Source organism: Peromyscus eremicus, chromosome 17 (assembly GCF_949786415.1).
Source record: "Peromyscus eremicus chromosome 17, PerEre_H2_v1, whole genome shotgun sequence".
NCBI classification, from domain to species: domain Eukaryota; kingdom Metazoa; phylum Chordata; class Mammalia; order Rodentia; family Cricetidae; genus Peromyscus; species Peromyscus eremicus.
Window position 1 is genome coordinate 34,284,084 of NC_081433.1, and position 23,799 is coordinate 34,307,882.

The 23,799-nt window shown below is 37.1% G+C and overlaps 1 protein-coding gene and 1 long non-coding RNA gene across 6 annotated transcripts in view; one reads left to right on the forward strand and one right to left on the reverse strand.

Moving 5' to 3' along the window:
• Positions 1-9,019: 9,019 nt before the first annotated feature.
• LOC131894553 (disintegrin and metalloproteinase domain-containing protein 26A-like) overlaps positions 9,020-23,799 on the reverse strand; it is a 47,030-nt gene continuing 32,250 nt past the window's right edge. The window contains exons 1-2 of one of the 3 annotated variants that reach the window (XM_059244839.1): positions 22,613-22,736; positions 9,020-11,604 (exon numbers count right to left, since the gene is read on the reverse strand). In XM_059244839.1, coding sequence (XP_059100822.1) covers positions 9,187-11,466 — 2,280 coding nt within the window. In that variant the 5' untranslated portion in view covers positions 11,467-11,604; positions 22,613-22,736 and the 3' untranslated portion in view covers positions 9,020-9,186. Of the gene's footprint in view, positions 11,605-13,853; positions 13,997-22,612; positions 23,124-23,799 lie in introns of those variants that run through there. The other 2 variants (XR_009374942.1, XM_059244840.1) reach the window with 2 other exon arrangements.
• LOC131894555 (uncharacterized) overlaps positions 22,736-23,799 on the forward strand; it is a 68,367-nt gene continuing 67,303 nt past the window's right edge. For 2 of the 3 annotated variants that reach the window (XR_009374943.1, XR_009374944.1), the window contains exon 1: positions 22,736-22,856. This is a non-coding gene — a long non-coding RNA (uncharacterized LOC131894555). Of the gene's footprint in view, positions 22,861-23,799 lie in introns of all 3 variants that reach the window. The other variant, XR_009374945.1, reaches the window with a different exon arrangement.

Consider the following 23,799-nt stretch of genomic DNA (forward strand, 5'->3'; position numbering starts at 1 on the left):
ATAAAAACCTACTCAAATCAGAAAAAAGGAAGTAAAATATTCTTTGTTTAGATGACATAGCCATTAATATGGAAAATAATAAAGATGACACAAAGAAGTTAACAACTACCAAATAAATTTAATTTACTTCCAGAGATTCCATATAACTTCTGATCAAAAGCAGTGCTTACATACAAAATTCATATATATATATATATATATATATATATATATATATATATATATATCTTATATTAAGGAACGAAATGGCAGTTCCATTCATGAAGAATGTAAGTACATATAAGTGCACAAAATGAAAATTTTTACTGAAGGGCTCAGGCAAATATATGAATTAAGAGAGGTAAAAAGTGAATGACTGAAATGCAGACTACCCAAGACCACAATTAGAAGAAAAGAGTCAATTAAGAAGGAAAAATTATTAATCACCTTGAAAGATATTTGTGCATGTGTTTATGTGAAATTCTTTAATTGTAAACAGGTCTCATATTTGCCAACTACACTCTTTAAATATTTAAATTTGATTAACATTTTTCATTTGTGACTTTTGAATTTGGTGACGGTTGTAGGTTTTTTTTATAATACATACATATATATATATATATATATATTTTAATGTCAGCAGCATTTGACATGAAAGCACAGGTTGTGGAAATCTAACAAGTATCTACATTACTTGGAGATCTACAAAAAATTAATAGCTACTGAGAGAGGAGAATCTGTCTTCTTCATAGACAAACCCTCTAATAGGTTATCCATTCCCTAGTGGTGAAACCTAAATATATATACACACACATATATGCTTATATGTATATACATATGTATATATCTACATATGCATATATATGTATGTACATATTAATATATATGTATAAATATATATTAATGTACACGTAGGAAATTCTAAAGAAAATTCTTGAAAATCTTAGCTCAAGTAACTCTGAATAGTCTTAACATTCAATGAACAGTTTTTGCTTTGTGATGTAGTGGGTAGCCATTCCAGCTTTGATCTGGAAGTTCCAACCCCCATTGAGACTTCGGCAACTGTCCGCCTACAAGGCGGGGCCAAGGGAGGCGCCTGGAGACCCAAGATCTGGATGGGCAGGCTGGCACTCTCTCTGTTCCCGGGACCCTGGACGGTAGAGGTGGGCCAAGCAGAGCTCCAGAGAACACCGCTGGACTGCAATACACCTTCCCCAGACCCCGCGACCTACCTATCCTTTAATTTGTAAGTCACGCCATTAAATAAATCTCCTTTTAACTACGTGGAGTGGCCTTAATAATTTCACCAATATTGTGACTGCAATATTATGTTACAACTTGAGGTATTCTGTACTCCTGCTCTCTTACTTTTCATATTTACTTAGTTTCATGTGCTTTGTGGTAAGAATTTGCCCATTAATCAGTCTTCTAGTTCAGGAATTCTGTGATGTGATTGGTTCAGTGTCTCTACTGTGATCTTGCTCTATCTTGTAATAAGTAGTTCTAGAAACTTCACTTGGAGGACAGTGAGATGTCTCAAGTGGAGGGACATCTTTTCACTTGCCACGAAGCCTGACAATCTGGGATTGATCCTTGGACCCATGAAATAGAAACAGAAAACTAACCCATCAGATTTTCTAGTGAAATCTGTGTGTGTGCGTTCTCCACAATGACATACAGATGCACTCCGACTGATGAAATCATTTTATAAATCCATTTTCTTCTTTTAAACTTGTTCAGCACATTCTTCATTGTTGTCTTATGTTTTGCCTGTATTCCTCCTTTTTCAAATGCATTGATCACAACATTTTCTTTAGTGGATATATTCTTTTGATTATATTGACTGGACTCAGAGTTTCTGTTTCATTCCTTCTTCAATATACTTATCTACTTTACTTTTAAGATTATAATTACTTCACTTCCACTTTTATTTCTTCTATGCAAACCCTCCACACATCTCTCCTTGCTCTTTTTCATATTTGTGACCTTTTAAAAAATTATTTTAAAATTTTAATTATTATTGTACACATGTATGCATATATAATACATTAGTACAAACAGCTCAGTTCGTGAATAAAAAACTTCACTATATTGAATGCATACAATGTTTAAAATGAATAGAAATCTTTTATTGTATGCACTGTAGTTATAGAACCTTGAAGCATATCCATGTGGAAATATTCTTTTATTTCCTCTGTGAGTAAACAAAGCAGAAAAGCTGATTTTTTGAAGTCAGTCATTTGACAAAGTGAAAAATACTTGATGCTTGGGAAGGAAAGAGTTTATTTCATATTGCAGCTTATAGCCCACAATCCAGGTAATCTGGCTGGAAATAAAGGCAGGGAATTGGTGACAGGACCTGATGAATAGGCTTTGGAATTCAATCCACCTCACAGTCTATCTGTGCCATTGAGGCAAATATTTATCTTTGAAAACATATACTTATAAATAAATTCACACGTGGCTCCAAAATGGGCTAGGCTCAATGCACCATATCCATACTTTAACAGCAGATGGGCACCATTATGGCAAGTGTGTTTATAAGGCTATTTTTTTTTTCGAGAAAGGGTTTCTCTGTGTAGTTCTCTGTCCTGGATCTCGCTCTGCAGACCACGCTGGCCTGGAACTCATAGAGATCTGTCTGGCTCTGCCTCCTTAGTGCTGGGATTAAGGGTGCTTGTCACTACCACTTTACCAGGCTTTATTGATAAAATTCACTAGGACATAGTGACCTGTTTCATACATGATTCTACTACTTAGAATGTCTTTGATTCTAGGTCCAAGAGTCAAGTACAACCATATCAGTGTGTGGAAGAAAATGATGAACATTTAGTCACTTTATAATGATGGTTATATTTTCCTTTTGTACACGAGACATTGCATTCTCAGTGATACACAGATGTGGGTTGATGATTTGTCAGAGAATAAATTAAAAGTAAAAATTTTAAGAAAATTTACTGAATTGCAAGTGAAAAATGTCAAAAACTTACGTTTATCAAAAAATTAACAATGAATCACCAATATAATGAGAGAGAAAAGAGTCTGTAAGCTGCACAGATTTTGCAAATTCATAGACTGTCCCATGGACTACTGGTCCTTGCCTAGTGAGAGTCCATTTCCACAGATGCCTTGACATGAGGCAACCCATTGGGCAGGTAGGCATATGCTGATACTAGACTATGCTGCACAGATCCTGACAGTCTGTGATTTTTCTCTGTATGTTTGACCTTAGTTCATAGGAATGCTGTTGATTTGTATAAAGTTATTCCATATCCTACCACACTGTTGTATCTGTTTAATCATTTCTACAATTTTTAGGTAGAGTTTTTGGTATATATTTTTTCATTTTACATGCCAATCACAGATCCCCCTTTCATCCCTCCTCCCGTTCCCTGCTACATTTCTCCCACCTCCACCCCTCAACCCCTCCTCCAACAGGGTAAGTTCTCCCATAGGGGGGACAGCTAAGACTAGTACATTCAGTTGAGGCAGGAAAAAGCCCCTCCCCGCTTTATCAGGGGTGAGCAAGGTATCCGACCATAGGTAACGGGATCCAGAAAACTGGCTCATGCACAAGGAATAGATCCTGATCACACTGCCATGGTCCCCTCAGACAGACCCACCTACACAATTGTCTCCTGTATGCAGAGGGTCTAGTCTGGTCTCATGTAGATTCCACAGCTGTTAGTCTAAAGTTCTTGAGTTCTTTGAGCTTGGCTCAGTTGTCTTTTTAGATTTCCCCATTGTGATCTTGACCTCCCCTTGCTCATGAAATGCCTCTTCCCTCTCTTGGACTGGACTCCAAGAGCTCAGCCTGCTGTATGGATATGGATCTCTGCATCTGTTTCAATCAGTTACTGGATGAAAACACTATGATAGTTAGGGCATTCGCCTATCAGGTTACCAGGGTAGGCCAGTTCAGGCACCCTCACTACTGTATTTCTAATGTGTGGTTTATGACATCTGCAAATACAGTTTGATTTCTTGTTTCCTCGTTTGTATTCCTATAATTTACTTCCCATCCCTTGTTACTCTGTCCAATACTTCTGGCATAATGTTGAAAAGGCGTGGGCATAGTAGGAATCTGTTTCATTCCTGACTTCAGTGGAATTGCTTAAACTTTTCTCCATTTAGGTTGATGTTCACTGCAGGTTTCTCATATGCAGACTTTAGTGTGTTGAGCTATGTTCCCTTCAGTCTACATGTTCTAGGACTTTCATCATAAAATCATGTTGGGTTTAGTCATAGGTATTTTCTGTGTCTAATGAGATGATCATGTGACTTTCGTGTAAAATCCATTCATGTGGTTTACTACATTGATTCCATTGTGTATGTTGAATGATGCCTGCATTTCAGAAATGAAGATAACTTGTTCATGGGAGTTGGTCTTTTTGATATATGTCTGTATTCTGCTTGTAAGTATTTTATTGAGCATTTTGAATCTATGTTCATCATGGTTATTGGTTGTAGGTTTGTAGTTGTGTTATGCTTTGGTATAAGTGTGTCATCAGGTTCTTAGGAGTTTGTGCATGTTCCAACTTTTACTATCTCCTTGAATATTTAAGAATGATTGACTGTAAATCTTCCCTGAAAGTCTGTTAAAATTCTGTTGCAAATCCAACTTGCACTGGACCATTTTTTTTTTCAGCTGGAAGGTCTTTAATTACTTTTTCAATCTTTTAATTTTTAATGGGTCTTTTTAGATTGTTAATTTCTTCTTAGATTGAAAACTTCTTCCATCTTATTTTTCTTTCAGGTTTTACAGCTTAATGGAATACTTTTTAAAAGTTTCTCTTTTATTTATTTCTTTGTGCTTTCATATCATGCATAATCATCCCATTCATTTCCCTGTCCCTTTGTGCCCACCCTCTGCCCTTGCAAATTCTCCCCTCACCAAATAAAATAAAATTTAATAGAAACAAAAGATGAAAGAGGAAAAATGAGTAACCAAGGGGAGTTCCAGTGAGGGCTCAGTATGGATAGTGTAGCAGAGAGGAGATGCCTCGAACCAGACTAATGACTCCTTGCAATAAACACTTGCAAGTGAAGATAAATGAATAAAAGTGTTTACTATGTATGCTGTAACATTTCCCTCTTCATTTCTGATTTGGTTAATTTGGGTCCTCTCTTACTTTCTTAGAATTAGTTGGATGAAGGTTCTGATAATTTTGCTTATCTTCTCAAAGAACCAGCTCTGAGAATAATTGATTTTTTGTGTTGTTTTCTTTGTTTATATTTTGTTGGATTCTGCTTTAATTTTTATGATTTCTTGCTATTGTTTAAGGTTGCTACTGTTTTCAAATTTTTGGATTGTATCATTAGGTCATTTCCTAGACATCTTTCTGTTTTTTTTAATGAAGGTTCTTGGAATTGTGACTGCCATTTATGTATCCCAAAAGTTTGGTTGCATTGTGTTTTCAGTTTCAATAGTTTCAGTAAAACCCTTTTTAAAATATTGACTTCTTCCTAGACTCACCCATCATTCAGTGATGATGTGATTAATCTCTGTGAACTAGCATATATTTGAAAGATTTGTTGTCTGTGAGTTTTCAGTTTTATTGCATTATCATCAGATACGATACAAAGAGTTATCCCGTCTCTTTGAATTTGTAACTTTTTGCTTTGTGTCCCCCAATTTTAGAACAGCTTCAGTGACTTGTATCTGCACAAGTGGGGGTTCTAACTACAAGGTTTCAGTGGGGGAAGGTCATGGATGAGAAAGTGAACAGGACAGAAAGCTGGGGTCAGGAGGACTACATCAGCTGATGTCTCATGCCTGCAAGTTTATTTAACCACACTGATTCAAGTGCTATTTGCAGTACATGGACAGAATCAACAAAACACTATCACAGAACGGCACAGAGTCAGCAGGAAGATTATCAAGCAATGTAGTGGAAAGAGAACTCAGGCTCTCTCAAGTGTGTCAGAGGCCAAGCACACAGCAGTCTTGGGACTGATAACCATAGACTTTCATGGGAAAAGTCCACTTCCTAAGAACTGAAAACTTAACTTCCTCAAGGTTCTGGACCCCACCCAGCTGGGTAAGGACACAGAACTTAAGTTCTCTTTATCTTTTCATGAGGACCTTTCAGAGAGGCCCCATTGCTTTCATGTGCCAATGAGAGGAATGTATGTATTCTTTCCTGTGTTGGTACGATATTCTATAGCTAATATCAAGTCTATGAAGATTCATGATGTCAATTATTTTTGTTATTTCTTTGTATATTTATTTTTGTCTAGATCACATGTGTACCGGAGAAAGTGGAGTACTGAAATAATCTTCTATTAATGGATTGATGTTAACCTGTGCCTTAAACCTAGTAGTAAATTCTTTTACAAGATAGAGAGCACCATAATATGGTGCATGTATGTTGGAGATAGTATGATGTTCTTGATTCCCTTGATAAGAATGAAGTGTCCCACTTTATCTCCTTTGGTTAGATTTACTTGGCGTTTACTTTGTCAGATGTTGTGAAAGTTAAGCCTACTTGCTTCCTGCCCTCAATTGATTAGTATACTTTTGTCAACCCTTTAACTCTAAGGCAGAATCTGTCTTTAAAAAATGCATTTCTTGTAGACATCAGATAAATAGATTTTGTTTCTTGATCTATTCAGTCAAACTTTGCTGTATGTGTTAACTGTGATTATTGTGTTGTTGATATTGGATGTTGTTGATTGTGTTCTCAGTGGTACTTTGTGTTATATTTATATTCACAATTTTTTTTGCTATGCTCATTCCCTTTTTTTAGCCCAAATGGGAAATGGTGAGAGTCAGATTTCAAATAGGAATAAAGTGTGGTATTTCTCCATCATTAGAAACACTTATCCTTGAGTTGACTAAGCATGCTAACTGGAATGTGTGGTTCTCGACACTGGGACTAGAGACCAAAGGGAAATAAATGTGGATAGTCGCTCATGGCTATGAAAGCTGTTACCAGACTGTGGGAGGATAATCTCAATGGAGAGATTTGTTGGAGGCTTATCTGAAAACAGTAGAGGGCTCAGAGACTTGAGATCACAATACTTGGTGTGATGTTTCATAGTTGTGCTTAATCTCTAGAACTGATACAGTTCTGCTGGCAAGATTTACGTTAACCTGAAACAAAGTAGAGTCATCTCTAAGCAGAGGAATCTTTGATTCAGAAAATCCCCCCATAAGGTTAGGCTGTGGACAAGTCTATAGAACATTTTCTCACTTAATGATCGATGGGGGAAGTCCATGCCCTTTTTGGTGGTGCCACTTCTGGGCTGTTCATCCTTGGTTGTATAAGAAAGCAGGCTGAAAAAGCCAGAAAGACTAAGGCAGGAAGCAGCACCCCTCCATTGCATCCGCCTCAATTCCTGCCTCCAGGTTCTTGCCCAGTTAGAGTTCCTGTCCTGACTTCTGTAGATGATAGAGATGGATAAGGAAATGAGAGCCAAATGAATCCTTTCCACCCAACTTGCTTTGATAATGGTGTTTCATAATAACAATAATAATCTTAACTAGAACAGGTCTGTTGGTGAGTTTTCAAATCTGTGTTAAAATCACCTGCAGAGGCCTGAGGCTCAGCCCTGAGCTGCCCACAACCAAAGTCTCCACCCCACACGGGCCAGAGTCTCTTTGGCTTCTTCTCTCCTGATGGGTTGTGGGCTCTCTCTGGATCCCCATCTCAGACTTCTTCCACACTAGGTATCTGCCTTCAAACTCCCTCAGGGTTCTACTGTTCTACACAGTCGTTAGAGTTGGTGAGTAAATTAAGATTTCTTAAAGGGAGAAATTAGTTAAAAGGGAATTTTTTTCCCACATTAAAAAATTGGAAACATTTTTACAATGGAGAGAATTTGGTCTCTGTTTGATAACACATTAGGTGGTCTGAAATGGAACTAATAAATAGAGGGTAATTAGTGTTGATGGGATTTATATAATATCAATTATGAATATTATTTGTTTGATCATTTTTTATCATTAAAAAGTTTGGTTGAAATGAGTGTCAAGATAAAAGTTTTAGAAAAACTTGTTAAAACAGATCATAGAAGTATTCAGACCTAGACAGAAAAATTTAAATGTAAACCTATCTCAGCATTGCATTATATGGTTATGGAGAAACAGCCTAAGGCTTTCAAACATTCAATCTTCATCTATCCGGTAACCGTACAGGAACTGCCAAACGCTCAAAAAGTGTACGAGCTGATTGGACTCCCATGCAAATATTAGATTTGAGGAGATTCAAGGAAGCTATAGTCTCAAATGGTATGCATTCTCTGTAAAGCAGATGTTAAAATTGTGGTCAACTTGTAATAGAATTATCCCTCAAGATTGGAATGGTTTGGTTACAGCTGTTTTAGAGTTCTGAAGTTCTGTAGAGACAGACAGGAAGTGATAGAGCAGGACAGAAAGAGGAAGTGATGTAGTTGGGCAGAGAAAGGAAGTAAGATGGGAGGTCACAGAAAAGTATATAAGGTGTGAATGTGCAGGAAGTAGCTTTCTTGGGTGAGGATTCCAAGTAGCAGTAAGAACTTGTGGCTTGCTTGTTCTATTCCTCTGATCTTTCAGCTTTTACCCCAATATCTGGCTCCAGATTTTTTATTAATAAAACTGTTTACCAATTTGTGTTACATTTTTCCACTCTGATTTGCTTTGGTAATGGTGTTTTCTAATAACAATAATTACTTAACTAGGACAGATCTGTTTTTGAGTTTTCAAATCTGTGTTAAAATCGTCTGCATACTGAGAGCCTCTGATTCCATCAAGGTGTGAGCCGAGACTACATCAACCTTCCTCAGAACCTGAAACCATTCCCTCAAGTTTCAGATCTCACTCTGGCTCTCCTAAAGGGCAGGTTCTAGCAGACAGGAATTCCCATGAGGAAATGGTATTTGCAGGTTCCTTCTTGCTATGTGACAAAGCAGACTGAAAAGGGGAAGGGCTTTAGAGCTGAGAGAAAATAAATGCAAAGAAACACATACAGAAGACCATGAGTTGGATGTATGCTAATGGCCGACAGATATCAATTCCATTAAAAATACAGCAACAAAATGATGAAAATAAAATAAAATATGAATGCGATAGGACCTCCTTTTATTTGATGGTGAATGGTTTTGATATCCAAACAAGGAGGTCTCCAAAATTTCTGGCCTTGGTTTTCTTACACACACAGTGATACTACTAGGTTCAAAAGTCTACAAGTTAATAAATGATGGATTTCCCAGAGAGTAAATATTTTCTTATTTTTTCTTTTTGTGGTCTTTTTTACTTTTACGCTTCTCACTTTTTCTCTTTTCACTTTTCTCATGTTTCTTAGATGAAGCCTTATGTTTAATTTTAATGCTACCTTCTCTCTCAGATCCAGGTTCATCAGGTTCAGGTTTTGTCTCTGACATTTGTTCTGGTTCAATTTCTTGGTCTGATTTCCTTCTTGTGATTAGACAAGCCAAGAGAAATAACAAAACCAAAAAAAGAATTAAAAGAGGTAGCATTAAATTCCTACTCTTCCTCTTTCTCCTACGTTCTATCTTTGGTGCTGGTCCACTGTCTATACTACCTCCATAGCCACTTAGTAGACAGTCTGGTGGCTCCCATTCCTCATCGCAATGGCAGTGTTGTTTATTGTTGCACACTCCTTGGTTATTGCATTGGGCCGAACAGTTATTAAACAAAAAAGGGTTAGGGATACACTTCCTATCAATGCACATATAGCTTGGACCACAAGTTGTGCCATCTCTCACTGCTCCGACGTCCTCTGTGGTAATTCCAAAATGGTAGTCCGTACTCCAGCAGGTGACATCATTGAAGTGAGTCCAATGCACTGTTTCATGGTTTCTCCTCTGTGGAATCTCTTCTACATTTTCACACTGAATTCGTCCACAGAGTACATCAGTATTATTACATCTTCTGTAGTTACGGCTATCGTTACCACAGTTACCAAAACGGTCACCCCTTCTGTTCATTTCCATGTAGCAAGTCTCATCTGCACTCTTGGCACTGTCACCAAAAATACTCTGACAGTGTTCTTTGCGTTTAGGACATGTCTTATTATAGCAGTAACCATCATCTCCACAAGAAGTTCCATCTTCCATGTATACATCTTCTGGACACTCAGCTGAAGTTCCATGACACCACTCTGGAAGGTCACATTCATTTTTTTTTTCTCTACACACGGTGCCTGCTGGAATGAACTTGCAATCTTTGCAACAAAGTCCAAAAGCACATTCAGCATCAGGTTTGAACACACACTCTTCGGTACAGCATGCATCACTCTGACATGATTCAGAGGATCCACAGTCACACTGCTCTCCTTCTTCAACTAAACTATTCCCACACGAGGTGAGGTTTAATTTTACTTCTATATCTGGAATATTGTATAAACAATTTCTTCTGTTAATCACTGAATACATATTCTCATAACTGCAGTTGCTGAATCTAGGGGAATTAGATTGATATGCAGCCATTATGCAGTTTGATAACCCACAAGTACAGAATTTATCATCATGATGCATACCCAAATTATGACCCATCTCATGTGCTATAATGAATGCCATGCTTTGAAGTGAATCTGTCGTAAAACTGTTAACTGCACAATTAGAATTTGAGCAAATTGTACCTACATAAGCTAGCCCTAAGTACATGCCGTATCCTTGCCTGGCAAAAAGATGTGCAATATCATTTCTAATGCGATTGTCAATGTTACTCCTCTTCCAAGCACAGAAATTGGATAGGACAATACCTATAGATTCTGATACATTGACATGGTTTGTTTGAGTCCAAACTTCCAGGGTAGTTAAAACCACCTCAATATCTATCTGAAGATAATAACCATTTATTCCATTGACAACTTGCAACATTTCCTGCATACAAGCTGTGACATTATTATTTTTGTAAACATATCGTTTATTATCTACTGCCACATAATATTCAAGATACTTGTGGTGGGTCCACCAATTCTCATATTGGCTTTGCATAAGTGTGGAGTCTTTGCTTTCTTGAATCTTCATTTGTCGTGCTATCTCTTCATCTGTTAACCCACATCTCATAGAAAATGATTCTGAGTCCTCACTGTCTATTTTGTATACCAGATGTTCAAATGTGGATGTTTGGTTCTTGGGCATGATTTCATAAACTGTGCCATTTATCTCTATTATGCCTTGCAAACTCCCAAAACAGGTGTTAATAATGAGCATGGACTCAGGTTCTCCATCTACATAACCATGGTAGTAGCAGTCATTCTGAACAAAAGGCTGTTCTACAAGGAGATCATCTTGGTCAGTGTAAGTGAACAGTAGGAAGTTCCGGGATACAAAGTATTTTGTGGGTTTCATGGTGATAATATGTCTCTCTCCTCCAAAGCGCAGGCTATAAGAGAGCCAGTCTGGGGAAACATCATGTGTACTAGGGTCAGTGATCCTCAAGGGTATCACTACTTCTGGAGGGCTACTGTACCTAGCATGTACAGTTGGTGACCATGCAGAGAGTAAGAGCAACATCCACAGGCAGAGCTGAAGGAACATGATTCTCTCATGGACCAGGGCTTCACCCACAGACACCAGAGGGCTTTGCTCTCTTAGTCCTCACTTTGTCTGGTTGCATGCAGCACTGGTCTTTAATGGTGTGTCTTCTGGCAGAATTGATCAATCAGAGCATCAAGACTAAAGGAAATAGTTAAACAAAGGGCAAATATAAGTAAATCATGATGAAGTCAGGTTAGAAAATAAAATAGCAAGAATTGGGCTTACATCAGTTTATATTCCAAGGTGTGTCAACAGTGTTCATGGAGATTCTGATTGATTGTTGTAAAGTATACTTGTTCCTGTGCAAATTGATTTCTAATACACTACCAGCTTTTAATAACTTGCCCTCTATTCCACATTGTTTCTGAATGTTTTAATTTTCAAATTTTCCTCAATAGCCGTTAACGATTTCATAAGCTGAAAAATAATTTCATATTAGCTCTTGTAGTTCAATGACATTAATTTAAATTAGAAAACACTAAACCTTTTCCTGCTGATTGAGTACATTTATGTTCCTTTCTATCATTGCTTTGGCAAAGCCATGGGTGTCAGAAGCCTCTCTCACACTGAACAGTTTTCTCATGTGTATTTTTCATTTTCTTTCTTAGGTATTATTATTAGTGAATGTGAGTGTGTACAGTAGTGAAGTGAAGCTTGTGTGCCTGTTAACATATGTGTGGAGGCCATAGCTCATCCTAAATTGGTTCCTCAAAATCATATACTTTCTTAAGACTTTTATTTTTCACATTTTAATATTTTATCCAGTTGTTATAAGTTTGAATTGATGTGAGTTTGTGAGTACATGTAGTTGTGTGTGTGTGTGTGTGTGTGTGTGTGTGTGTGTGTGTATTAATGTAGAGTTCAAGAGTTAGTCTTGGATATCTTTCCTATGTCACTCTCCACCTTGGTTTCTGACACAAAGTTCATCTTTTACATGGCACTCACTAAAGAGGGGAGAGTAAGCCTTAGTAATCTGCATATCTCTGCCTCTCCGTTGTTGGCACTGCACGTACAGACCACTAAACCAGGCTTTTATATTGTTGCTGAGGATCAGTCTCACATTCCTCTGCTCGTGAAGCGTTCACTTTACCAATCAAACTATCTAACTTGTCCTGGGTCCTCATCTTAGTGTATAATTATTTGAAAAAAGTAGTCAAGTAAGGTATAAATTGTGTTACCAACTACAGTGCCAAGAGCCTACAACAGTAAAATCATTTATAAAGATATTTAAGGACAATATTGTGGAATTATGTCTAAAATCCCAACATGAATATTCATTATTCATAAAAGTTTTAATTTACACTTAATAATTCTTATAGCATGTAGGTTGATGATACATGGAAAGGAATTATTTATTCCTAATATAAAAATATTAAAATCGTACCAACAAATGTATGTCAGAATTAATGACTAAAACTCGAGTAACCAACAGAAGGTTAACAGAAACACATTAAGGAATAGTTCAGCAAGTATAGACTTGTATTAATTTAGTTCCTGTTAGCAATAATTCCAGCATCCAGAACTATGGAGAAATGATAATATTTTCATCCAAAATATGGTGCATCTATAACAACAGAGATTTCAAGATGACTCTCAGATATCATCTTTTACCCTACCTTTTTTTCTCCCCATAACTTGATCAAATTCACCAATAGCTAACCATTTACCACACAAGTTCTGTACAGTTTGGGATGTAATTATCACAGTAAACACTCTAGAGTCATCATGATAAACTTGAAGGGATTGGAAATAATTAAAGGAAATGCCATCCCCAGATCTGAACAACTGGAAGGGAATTAAGGGAATTTTTTGCTTCTATCCTTTACAATAAATGTCCTAAAAGACTTACCACCAGATGCAGTGATGCCCATGGTTACTTCTAGTTATGTCCTTGCTCATGAAGCATTTGAAAAGCCCATCTTAGGAGCAAAGGTTTTTTTTGTTGTTTTTTTTGTTCTTTTTCATTTGTTTGAGAATGCATAAGAGACCATGAATACTTTTCTTTCTTTGTCTCTCATGGACAAGGCCCTAGATCCCTGTGTCTAGCTACAAGATCTTCTCTTTAGCATTAGGAGCATTGAGAACCTCTGTTCCAAAGAATCAGTGTCTGCTATTAGTTTCCTGTCTGTGGTCATAAGTATCTCAGAGACATTGCGCTCTTGCTCATGTAGATGTAGATGCTTTGTCTACTTTATAAAACAACTATTAAAACTAATTCGTGAATTTAGAATTGTAGGGGTAACTGTGTAGGATTAAATTTCTTTGGTAGACAGCTGAGAAAATATCAATCTGAGACAAGCATATTTTATAAATTGTTGAAGGCAAATGGTAGAAACAAGTGTATTCCTTAATTAAGGTTGCCAGTGTCAGGAAGCTTGGTGACCTGCCAGTGTGCTGCATTGACCCTTCCATCATTTTTACTTATTAATTTCTTTGAGGATTTTACACTTTATATTATGTTCTTCCTCACCCTTCAATTCTCCCAGAACCCTTCTCCCTTCCAATCTACCCAACTTCATGTTGTTTCTCTCTAATAAATACAAACAAACAAATAAAAAAAGAAACACTGCAGAAAACCTGGAGTCCAGTTTGTGCTTGCCATCATCAGGTCTGCCCTTGAGTGAGTCAGTGAGTGGGGTTAATATATCTCTGTTTCCCTCCACTGAAGAAAACCAATTTCCTTACTCTTAGCAGTTTCCACTTACAGAGAGCTTCCTGCCTAGGGGTGGAGCTTCACAATCTTTCATTTAATTTTTTTCCAGAAAATATCTTTTGATCATATTTTTTTAGTGATGGGACTTTGTGCCCACTTCTCCTTCCTGATGAGATTCTCTGTGGCTTGAGCTTGTGTAAGTCTTGTTTTCACAGTTTTGTGAGTTCATATGTGTGTCTGTCTTATTATATGTGGAGAATTCAAGTTTCATAAAGTCATCTATCACTTCTGACTCTTAGAATCTTTCCATTTCCCTCTGCACATAGATCTCTAAGTCTTGAGGGGAGGGGTTTGATAAAGATATCCCCTTTAGGACTGAGACTTCCAACTTTATAGCTTTCTATTGTTGTGGATCTCTGTGCTATTTACCATCCAGTGCATGAAGAAGCTCTTTGATGAGGGTTGAGTGACACTCTGAACTATAGATATAGTATGTTATTAGGAGTCATTTTCTTGTAATATTATTTTATTAGAACCATAGTAGTATGTTTCCATCTAGTTCCCATGACTTCTAGTCTAAGATTCTTGGCCACATAAACAATATCAAATATGGGTTCACTATCATGAAGTGTATCTTAAATCCAATTACAAATGGAAACCCACTATAAATGCTTCCTAAAATTTATATAGAGTTCATATAGAGTTAACATACAATGAGTGATACAATGCCCTAAATAGACATTTCATTCATCCCAATTGCATTCCCAGCACCAACAATGGATTTCATCCTTTTGAATGTTTGTTGTCTAATAGGGTCCCACAAAAAAATTCAGATATTCTAGGCTATTGCCAGCGCCATTTGTTATACTTCACAACCTAATGGTAAGAATATTGCTGAAGATAAAACATACCATGTCATCAGATAAGGAGAAATGGGGCTAGTGTCCAATTAGAATCTTTCCTCCTTTTGACTAGTGTTCATAGTGCTGGAAGTTACCAGTCTCTCCAACTATGGACCTCGTGAGCTCCAATAGCAACTTCCTGGCACAATATATTCCCTGGTGCAATACAGCTACAAATGTTACAGGTGTAAACCACCCAGTTGTTATTGCCTTTAATGCCCACATCATGAGAATCCCTCATTATATGGTAATGCTATATAATACTCAAAAACTCTGACATGGCTAACGTGGTCAAAACCTGTGGTCAGATAGGTCATGAGTTCAAGGGGAAATCCTGTAATAAATATTATGCTTGAAGAACATAGCAGTAAAATGACTTCCAATGATACTCTCCTATGTATGTAGATCACTACACGACTGAACTTTCATCAGAGAAGCTTCTTCTTGTAGTAGCTGGCAATTAACAGAGAGACCCATGATTAGACATCATGCAGAAAGTTTGGGACTTTGGGGCACACAGCCATAGATGGCTATATCATTCTCCTACACTCAGTGTTCAGGGACCTATAGAGAAGAGAAGGCAGAGAGATTATAAGAACTAGAGGAGGTGGATGATTCCAAGGAATCAGCAGTTTATAGATAGACACAGCTTGGCTGGTGCATACAAGAACTTACAGAGATGGAGATAGCACACCAAAATTCTGCACAACTTCAAATAAACGAAATCTCAGCAGGAATAATGGGAAATGAGTACAAAGTTCCACCCCTACCCAGGAAGCTATTTGCAGTTAATAGCTTCTTGGAGAGAAAAAAAAATCAATAGAATGACATTGTGTATGTCAGCTACTATCCAGAAAGGCACAAATGCTCAGGCATAGCTGGACAATACCAAATAGACTCCAGGGTTTTTTTTTTTTTGGTTTGTGTGTGTATGTGTGTATGAGATAGAGAGATATATATAGAGAGAGAACAAGAGAGAGGGGGGAAATTTTAGTGTTGACTTTGACTTTTTATGAGAAAAATAAGAATTTTCATGTGCTTCAGGGAATCTGGAATTAGTTTAAGTAAGGGGAATTATGTGACCAAAATACAATGCATGAGTAATTAATAAATGAAAAAAAAAACCTCTCACCAAGACCAGGGGCTGTGGATAAAGTGTTTGCAACATCAATATATCAATACAAGAAACTCCTGAATTTATATTTCCAGAACCAAGACAGGAAGTTGGAAATGGTACACTAGCCCTTTGAAGTTAGGTAAAGCAGGCAGATTCCATGGGTTTCTTGCCAGCATTTCTTAGAGAAATGGGTTGAATAAAGTTCAGAAAGAGAGCCTGTCTCAAAACCTAATGAAAATGTTGTAGACATTACTAACACCCAATGGGCTTCAAGAGGGCTTCTCAAAACAAAACAAAACAAAACAAAACAAAACAAAACAAAATATTAAACCAAAAGAAAAATTTATATTGCTGTGGGGTATATACCAGATACAACTGTTTGAACATGGGTTAAAGCCAATAGAAAGTCTGTTTGACTATACTGGGTGTTCAGGATCCCAGTATATACTGAGCCTCTATCAGAATGAGCTTTTAAGCACAAAACCCTTTTTCTGAGTTGACATATTCCAGTTAACAATAACAGTTAGTCAGAAGTAGAACATCAGAAGTTAAAAACAGCAAGTTTAGTACATCAGTACATTTTGAGACTTTCCTAAAAGTATATGGACTTCCATGGATTAGGTCTTTGTTTTAGTTTTGGCAGGTGGTGCTGTCTACATGCTGAGCTTTACAGTCTAAATGGCACTTCAATCATGAAGTTGTACTAAGGTCTGGGGGCCTGTTACACAGATAAAGTAAAGCAAAAATCACCAATAAATTTTAACTAAAATATGATGATCCAATCACATGCTATAATATAACTTCAAAAGATCAAAGGGAAAGTGAATACAGGAATCAGCAAGACAAAAATGACAGATAATGTGTTTCAATGTGCCTGGATGCAAACAAACTCCTTTATAAATGACAACCACACTAATAAGAAAACCACACAAAGATTCCATTCAAAATAGCTTCAAAAGATCAAACGAGCTTGAAATAGTTCTAGCCAGAAGTGAAAAGCCTCTACAATGAACAACTTTGTAAATGAGGAAAAACATTGAGGAAGATAGGTTTCCACCTCTCTAGACCTCTCATGATTATGGATTCAAATAACATGAATGACCATCAAACCAAAAGCCCCCTGCAAATTCATTGCAGTTCCCATTAAAATTTCAGTGAAATTCTTCATAGAACTGGCAACATAATATTAAAATCGATATGGAAGCACAGTAGAGCCTGGATAGCCAATGCAAACCCAAGTAAAAACAACATTGCCTAAGGCATCATCATACCTAATTTAAAACTATATCACAGAGCCAGAGTGACAAAAGCACTGTGTTGCTGAGAGAACAACAGAAGTATATTCTAATAGCACAGGAGACACAAAGATGTGTTCCCACAACTACAGCCACTTGCTTTTGAAACAGATGCCCAAACTCACAGCACTGGAGAAAAGCCAGAATGTTTAACAAATGATGCTGACAACAACAGATATATTTATATAGGACTGGAAAAAATCCTTATGTCTCATACTGCATTGAAATAAAACCCAAAATACAACACTCCAAATGGACCAATGTTTTCCTGGAGTGTCTAAAACTCTGCAACTAATAGAACTAAATTGCAGGAAGTAACCTTTAACACTGGCAGAGTTAAGGATTTTGTAAATTAAACTGATTACTCAGGAAATATGACCAGCAGTGTACATATATGGCCCCATAAAAACAAAAATCTTTTATATAATAAAATATCAATCAAGTTTCTGTAGAATAAGAGAAATATTTTGTGTGTTATATATTTCACAGAGGATTACTGTTCAGATTATACAAAGAATTCAAGAAACTAAACATCAACAAAACAAATCCTTCCATCAAAAATTATCCCCTGGGGCCTGGGTAAGAATGAAAATCAGGCCCGGCAGTGGTGGCACACATCTTTAATCCCAACAATCTGGAGGCAGAGCCAGGTGGATCTTTGTGAGTTCGAGGCCAGCCTGGTCTACAGAGTGAGATCCAGGAAAGGCGCAAAGCTACACAGAGAAACCCTGTCTTGAAAAAACAAAAACAAACTCATCAGTAAAGAGAGCATCAGGTTCCCAAAGGCAGCCCTCTTGACAGCAAGAGTCACTTTTTCAGGAATCAGATGATCCACGAAGGCACTGCTCTCTGTCTTCAGTCTAACTATATCACAGAGCTTCTATGTCACTAGACTTTCTTCAAGTGTTAAGTTGTTTAAACATGTCTCCTGAAAATGTTGTTCCATAACCAAGCATAATTGCTGCTGCTGAATCTATTGGACAATGTTTTTTCCCCCCGGGGCCATTGTGCAGTTTTCCTCCCACATTTACAATAAGTACAGTCATGACTTATGCCCAAATTATGACCCAGCTCATGTATTATAGTGTAGGTTAGATAACCCAGTGAGTATGAGAGGAAAATGTTGACTCTACAATTTTGATTTTGAACACTGTTTCAACATTGGCTAGTACTAAATAACCAGGATAGCCTTGCCTTGCCCACAGATATATGACATCATGCCTGTGATGCTGCATGTTTTTTTTCTATTCAAATTGTAAAAATCTTTTAAGACTTGATATATTCTTCCTTATACTTATAGCAGATTTTGTTCAGTCTAGATCTAGGTCCACCTAAAAATACATCAGTAAAAACACCTGTTTGAACGTAATAACCACTCATTCCACTGATACTATATTCTGATAATGCTTGATTCTGATAGGTTGTAATACTTCCCATGTAAACAAATTGTTTATTACCTAATACCACAAAATATTCAATAATCTTTTTATGAGCCTACTGGTTCTCATAGCTGTTTTGCTTCACTTTGGAAGTATGGAAGAAGGGTTCTTGGGCATAATTCATGATGTCATAAATCATGCTACTTATCTCCAGCATGCCTTGTAAAGCTTCCAAATGGGTGGTTAGAGCAACCATGGATTCAGAGTTTTCATCACCTAGTCATGGTAATAGCAGTCTTTCTGTACTAAGGTTGTTCCTCAAGGACATAACCTTGGTCAGTGTAGATAGACCATGAGAAGTATTTGGGTATCAAGTATATTTTGAGCTTCATGGTGATAATATATCTCTGGCCTCCAAACATAGGGTATAAGACAACCAGCCTGTAAAATTCTATCTCTATTCATGTTAATGACCCATGAGTATATATAACCACTAGTAGGGGGAGGGTGTTGCATTGAGCATATCAAGCTTTTAGCCATACAGAAAAGAAAAGCGACCTTCATAGCCAAATTTGCAGGCAAGTTATCCTCACCTGCACCAGCATCTCAGCCAGAGCCACCATATCCTTGTGAGAACCAATGAGGAGCAGAAATCCCTGTAGTCTATGTCTTCAAATTGTCTCTTTCATGTTTTACTGGTATGTATTTTTTCAGAGTTTATCTATCAGAGCATCATAAATAAAAGATACTAGGCAAAGAAAGACAGACCCATGTATAGTAAAGTATGAGCAAGTCAGGTAGAAGAAAATTATAGAGTATGTACTAAAATGGATTGGATATTAGTTCAAGGTATATGAACAGTATGCTTGTATTTTCTGTTAAGTTTGATTGAAGTATTTTTGTTGCTATAGAGGTATATTTTTTATGCAGTCCCCATTTTAAAATTATTTTGCCTTTCCATGTTGTTTCTAAATGTTATCATTTTATAACATTCCACAACAACCGGAAGAATCCTCATCTAAAATGGGTGTTGTATGTTTTTGTTTTGTTTATAGTTTTTATTATTGCATTTCTGTAATGGTGATTTGTAGCAGGCTTTCTTGGACTGCCAGTCCAAAAATCATAACACAAAGACTTGTTATTAATTATGAAAGCTTGACCTTAACATATGCTTGCATCTAACTCTTATAATTTAAAATAACCCATTTCTACTAATCTACTTGCTGCCACATGGCTCGTGGCTTTCACCTCTCCTTCTGCATGTCCTGCTTCCTCTCTGGCTCCCGTTATGTCCCTCCCCTGGCCCTAAATTCATCCCCTCTTCATTTCTCTCTGCTCTGAATTTCCACCTCACCTCTTCCTGCCTACCTACTGGACATTCAGCATTTTATCCAACCAATCAGAAGTCACATTGGCAAACACACATCTTCACAGTGTATAGAAAGATCATTCCTCAACAATGAGTTACATTGTAAAGCTAGACTGAAATCTGGCTTATTAAGTACAGGTTGGATGCTCATTTCAGTCTATGCCTTTTTATTGCCATGGGTGAAAGGAAATTGTTTCAAGACAAACATTTTTCTCATTTGGATTTTAGTGTATGTGTATTCTAGGCATGAATGCCCAGGTTGTATGGATTGTGTGCCAGTTCATAGTACATGTACTTCTCTGTATGAATGTAGGACAGAGTTCATCCTAGAATGGTGGTTGTGTGGAGGCATATACATTGATTCTATGTTTTACTTTTTACACTTATATTTTTGGTTGGTTTTTGGGTGTTTGTGTGTTTCTTTAGATATTTTTGTGTGAGTGTGTATGTGAGATTGTATCTTTGTGTGTGTGGGGGTGTTTGTGTTTGTGAGAGTGAGAGAGATTGAGAGAGGGGGGAGAGAAAGAGGGAGAGACAGAGAGGAAGACAGAGAGGGAGAGAAAGACCCTTATTTTTTAAAATGGTGGTTGACTTCCACTGGTCAATGTGAAATATACCAGGGAACTGTAGTTATTTAACTATAAAATATGAATATATTCCAGAGAAGATATGAGGTATGAAAATCATGATTTGAAAAAAGGACTTGTAGAAAATTATGAGGTCAGCAACTGGACAGTATGGGAGCTACAACATAGGACTTGGAAGCCATGAAGACAGGTGGGAAAATGTATCAATTCATTATGCATGTTTAAAAGGAGAGGGAGAGGGAGAGGGAGAGGGAGAGGGAGAGGGAGAGGGAGAGGGAGAGGGAGAGGGAGAGGGAGAGGGAGAGGGAGAGAGAGAGAGAGAGAGAGAGAGAGAGAGAGAGAGAGAGAGAGAGAGAGAGAGAGAGAGAGAGAGAGTTTAGGACAAGGACTGTCTTCAGGGAGCATTTCAAAGTCACTATCCAACCTCCTTTTTGTCATAGAGTCTGGCATTGCCTTAAAGCTCACTAAAGAGATTCAGCAGGCTGGACAGATAGACCCAGCTATTGTCCTGTCTCTGCCTCCTGACACTGCTAGGAGTCCAAGCACATGCTGCTAATGCCTGCTGTTAGAATATGCTGGTGTTCAAACTCAGGTGGTCAAGTTTCTGATGCATATCCTTTACCAGCTCAGGTCTCTCTCCCATCCAGTGTGCTCATTTTCCTAGAAACAAGAGTGTCCTAATCATGAAGAAAACTAGTTATGAAAAAAAGAGAGCTACAACACAATAGTGCTAAAAGGCCATAAGAGATATTCTCCAGTAAAACAGATTTTGAAGACAATATCTTTGAACTTGTGATTAAAAATTTGACATACTAGGTCACTGTCTATTATGGTTTTGATTCATGTTTCATAATTATTTGAATGCCTAGATTTGTATTGTAACAACAGCAACAACAAAAAGTATTATATGTGTTTTAGTGTAGCACTCTTAATGTTCTGTCAATGTGAGTCTCAGGATCCCTTATTAAATATATATTTCAAAAGTGTGTAACAGAAAAAAAACTGGAAAGAATAATTGTGCAAGTCTGACTTTGTATTCATTAAATTACTGTACACAATGATTCTAGAGCCCAAAGGTGTTGACAAAATTGAATACTTTCAGAATGATATTAACAGTCTTCCAGGCAACTCCAAAATGCCATCTTTTATTCATTGCTTTTTCCCCTTATATTTTCATCAAATTTATCAATAACTAGAAACTCACCATTTAGGCTCCCTGTTATCTAGAGAACATTAAACCACATTAAGAACACCGCAGCACTCTACACACTACACAGGCAATATACCAACTGCAAAGTAAGCTGTGCTTCTTATTCTGAGGTCTATAATTTCAGCACTCAGGGGCTGAAGGCAAGAACATCAGTAGTTCAGAACTACATAGCAAGCACAGGACCAGCCTGAACTAGATGAGACCATGTTTAAAAACAAACATCTTCTGGCTAAATGAAGGAATACTCTCATGAAGTTCAGCACTTCCATGAAAATTCAAAAAATTTAGTGAAACTTAGACTACCTAGCAGTTTCCTTGATACAAGTATCCAATATCAAACATTATATATAAAGCAGAAACATTTTTTTTAAAAATGAGCATGCATTTTAATCTCCAAATAAACTAATATCGTTGATTTTCCTGTGAGTAGAACTGTCTATCACAATGCCCAATGTCACAACAAACTACAAGAACAATGAGAAAAACTCTACAGAGTCATCAAAGAAAGAGAGAAAAGCAGTAGATATTTAAAGGAAATGCCATCCCCCCGATTTTAAACAATTGGCAAAGAATTAGGGGATGTATTTTTATTCTCCTGGTAATCATCTGTCCTTCTGTCCTCTAGAAGACTTACCATGATGGAGTGATGCCCATAGCTCTAGTTCTGACTCTGCTGTGGAATCATTTGTAACACCTGTCTTCTGAGACCACTCATGATATAGGAAACTCAAGGGCTCTCCTTTGTCTCTCATGGACAAGGTTCTAGAATCCTGCACCTAACAACAGAAGCTTCCCAGTCCATAGAACCTGGCAACTGATGAGGTTCTTTTCATCTATTCCTCTTTCATCTCAACCAAACTTATTAGGACTTCTTCCATGTGAGTAAGTCTGTTTCCTCCCTGTCATTTGATATCCTCCAGTATCTCTAGTATGGACCAACCCCATTTCATGACATTCATTTTACTTTACTATATATAAATTGTAAACATCAGCTGAACTCTGTTCTTTTGTTCATATTACACCCTTTTTCTCAGTTCATTTCCTCAGTAGTGGACAATACTATGGAATACTCTTAAATAATTCAAATCTACAGGAACTTTTCTACCCCTTTTACACCATAGCCTAAGGAATCACGTGTCTATCACTTCTTGTCTTTCAATGGCCAATGGATATATCAGACACTGCAACTGCTCATAAAGATGCTTTATCTATTTCATACAACTGTCATAAAAAAGTAAGGCATAAACAGAACTTAGAAGAGGAGACATGAATAAAATAGCAGAATAGGGATACATTTTGTTGGCAATCAGTAACTGATTCTTGGGAAAACAATAACCTGAAACCAATGCTTTTAACAGGATGGCTTGGACACATGGTGGTAACACGTCTATTTACTAATTAAAATTGTCTTGTCACCCACCAGTGTTCTTCTTTGACCCTTCCATCTTTAGGACACTCCTTTGACTCTTCATAGTTGTTCAGGCTTTGCACTACAATGCTATTTGTCAGCTTCTATGGTCTTTTTATAAGTTTTATACCATTTATAAGAGCCAAAAAAAAAATAAGTGAAAAATCCCAATTCAACAGTCAAAATCATATATGGTAAAAAATATCAGGATTTGGGGAAACTTTAAATGTATTAATAATGTACATCATATATCAGGATACATAGCTATACTAATCAGATATTGTCAGATTAATATATGTTATTAGGTTGCTTAAAACTCCAGCTTTCACCAATAGATTGAATATGCAGGGAGAAAGCCTCTAGCCAAATAGTTTCAAATTTGAACAACTATATCAAATGTTTTTACAATAATT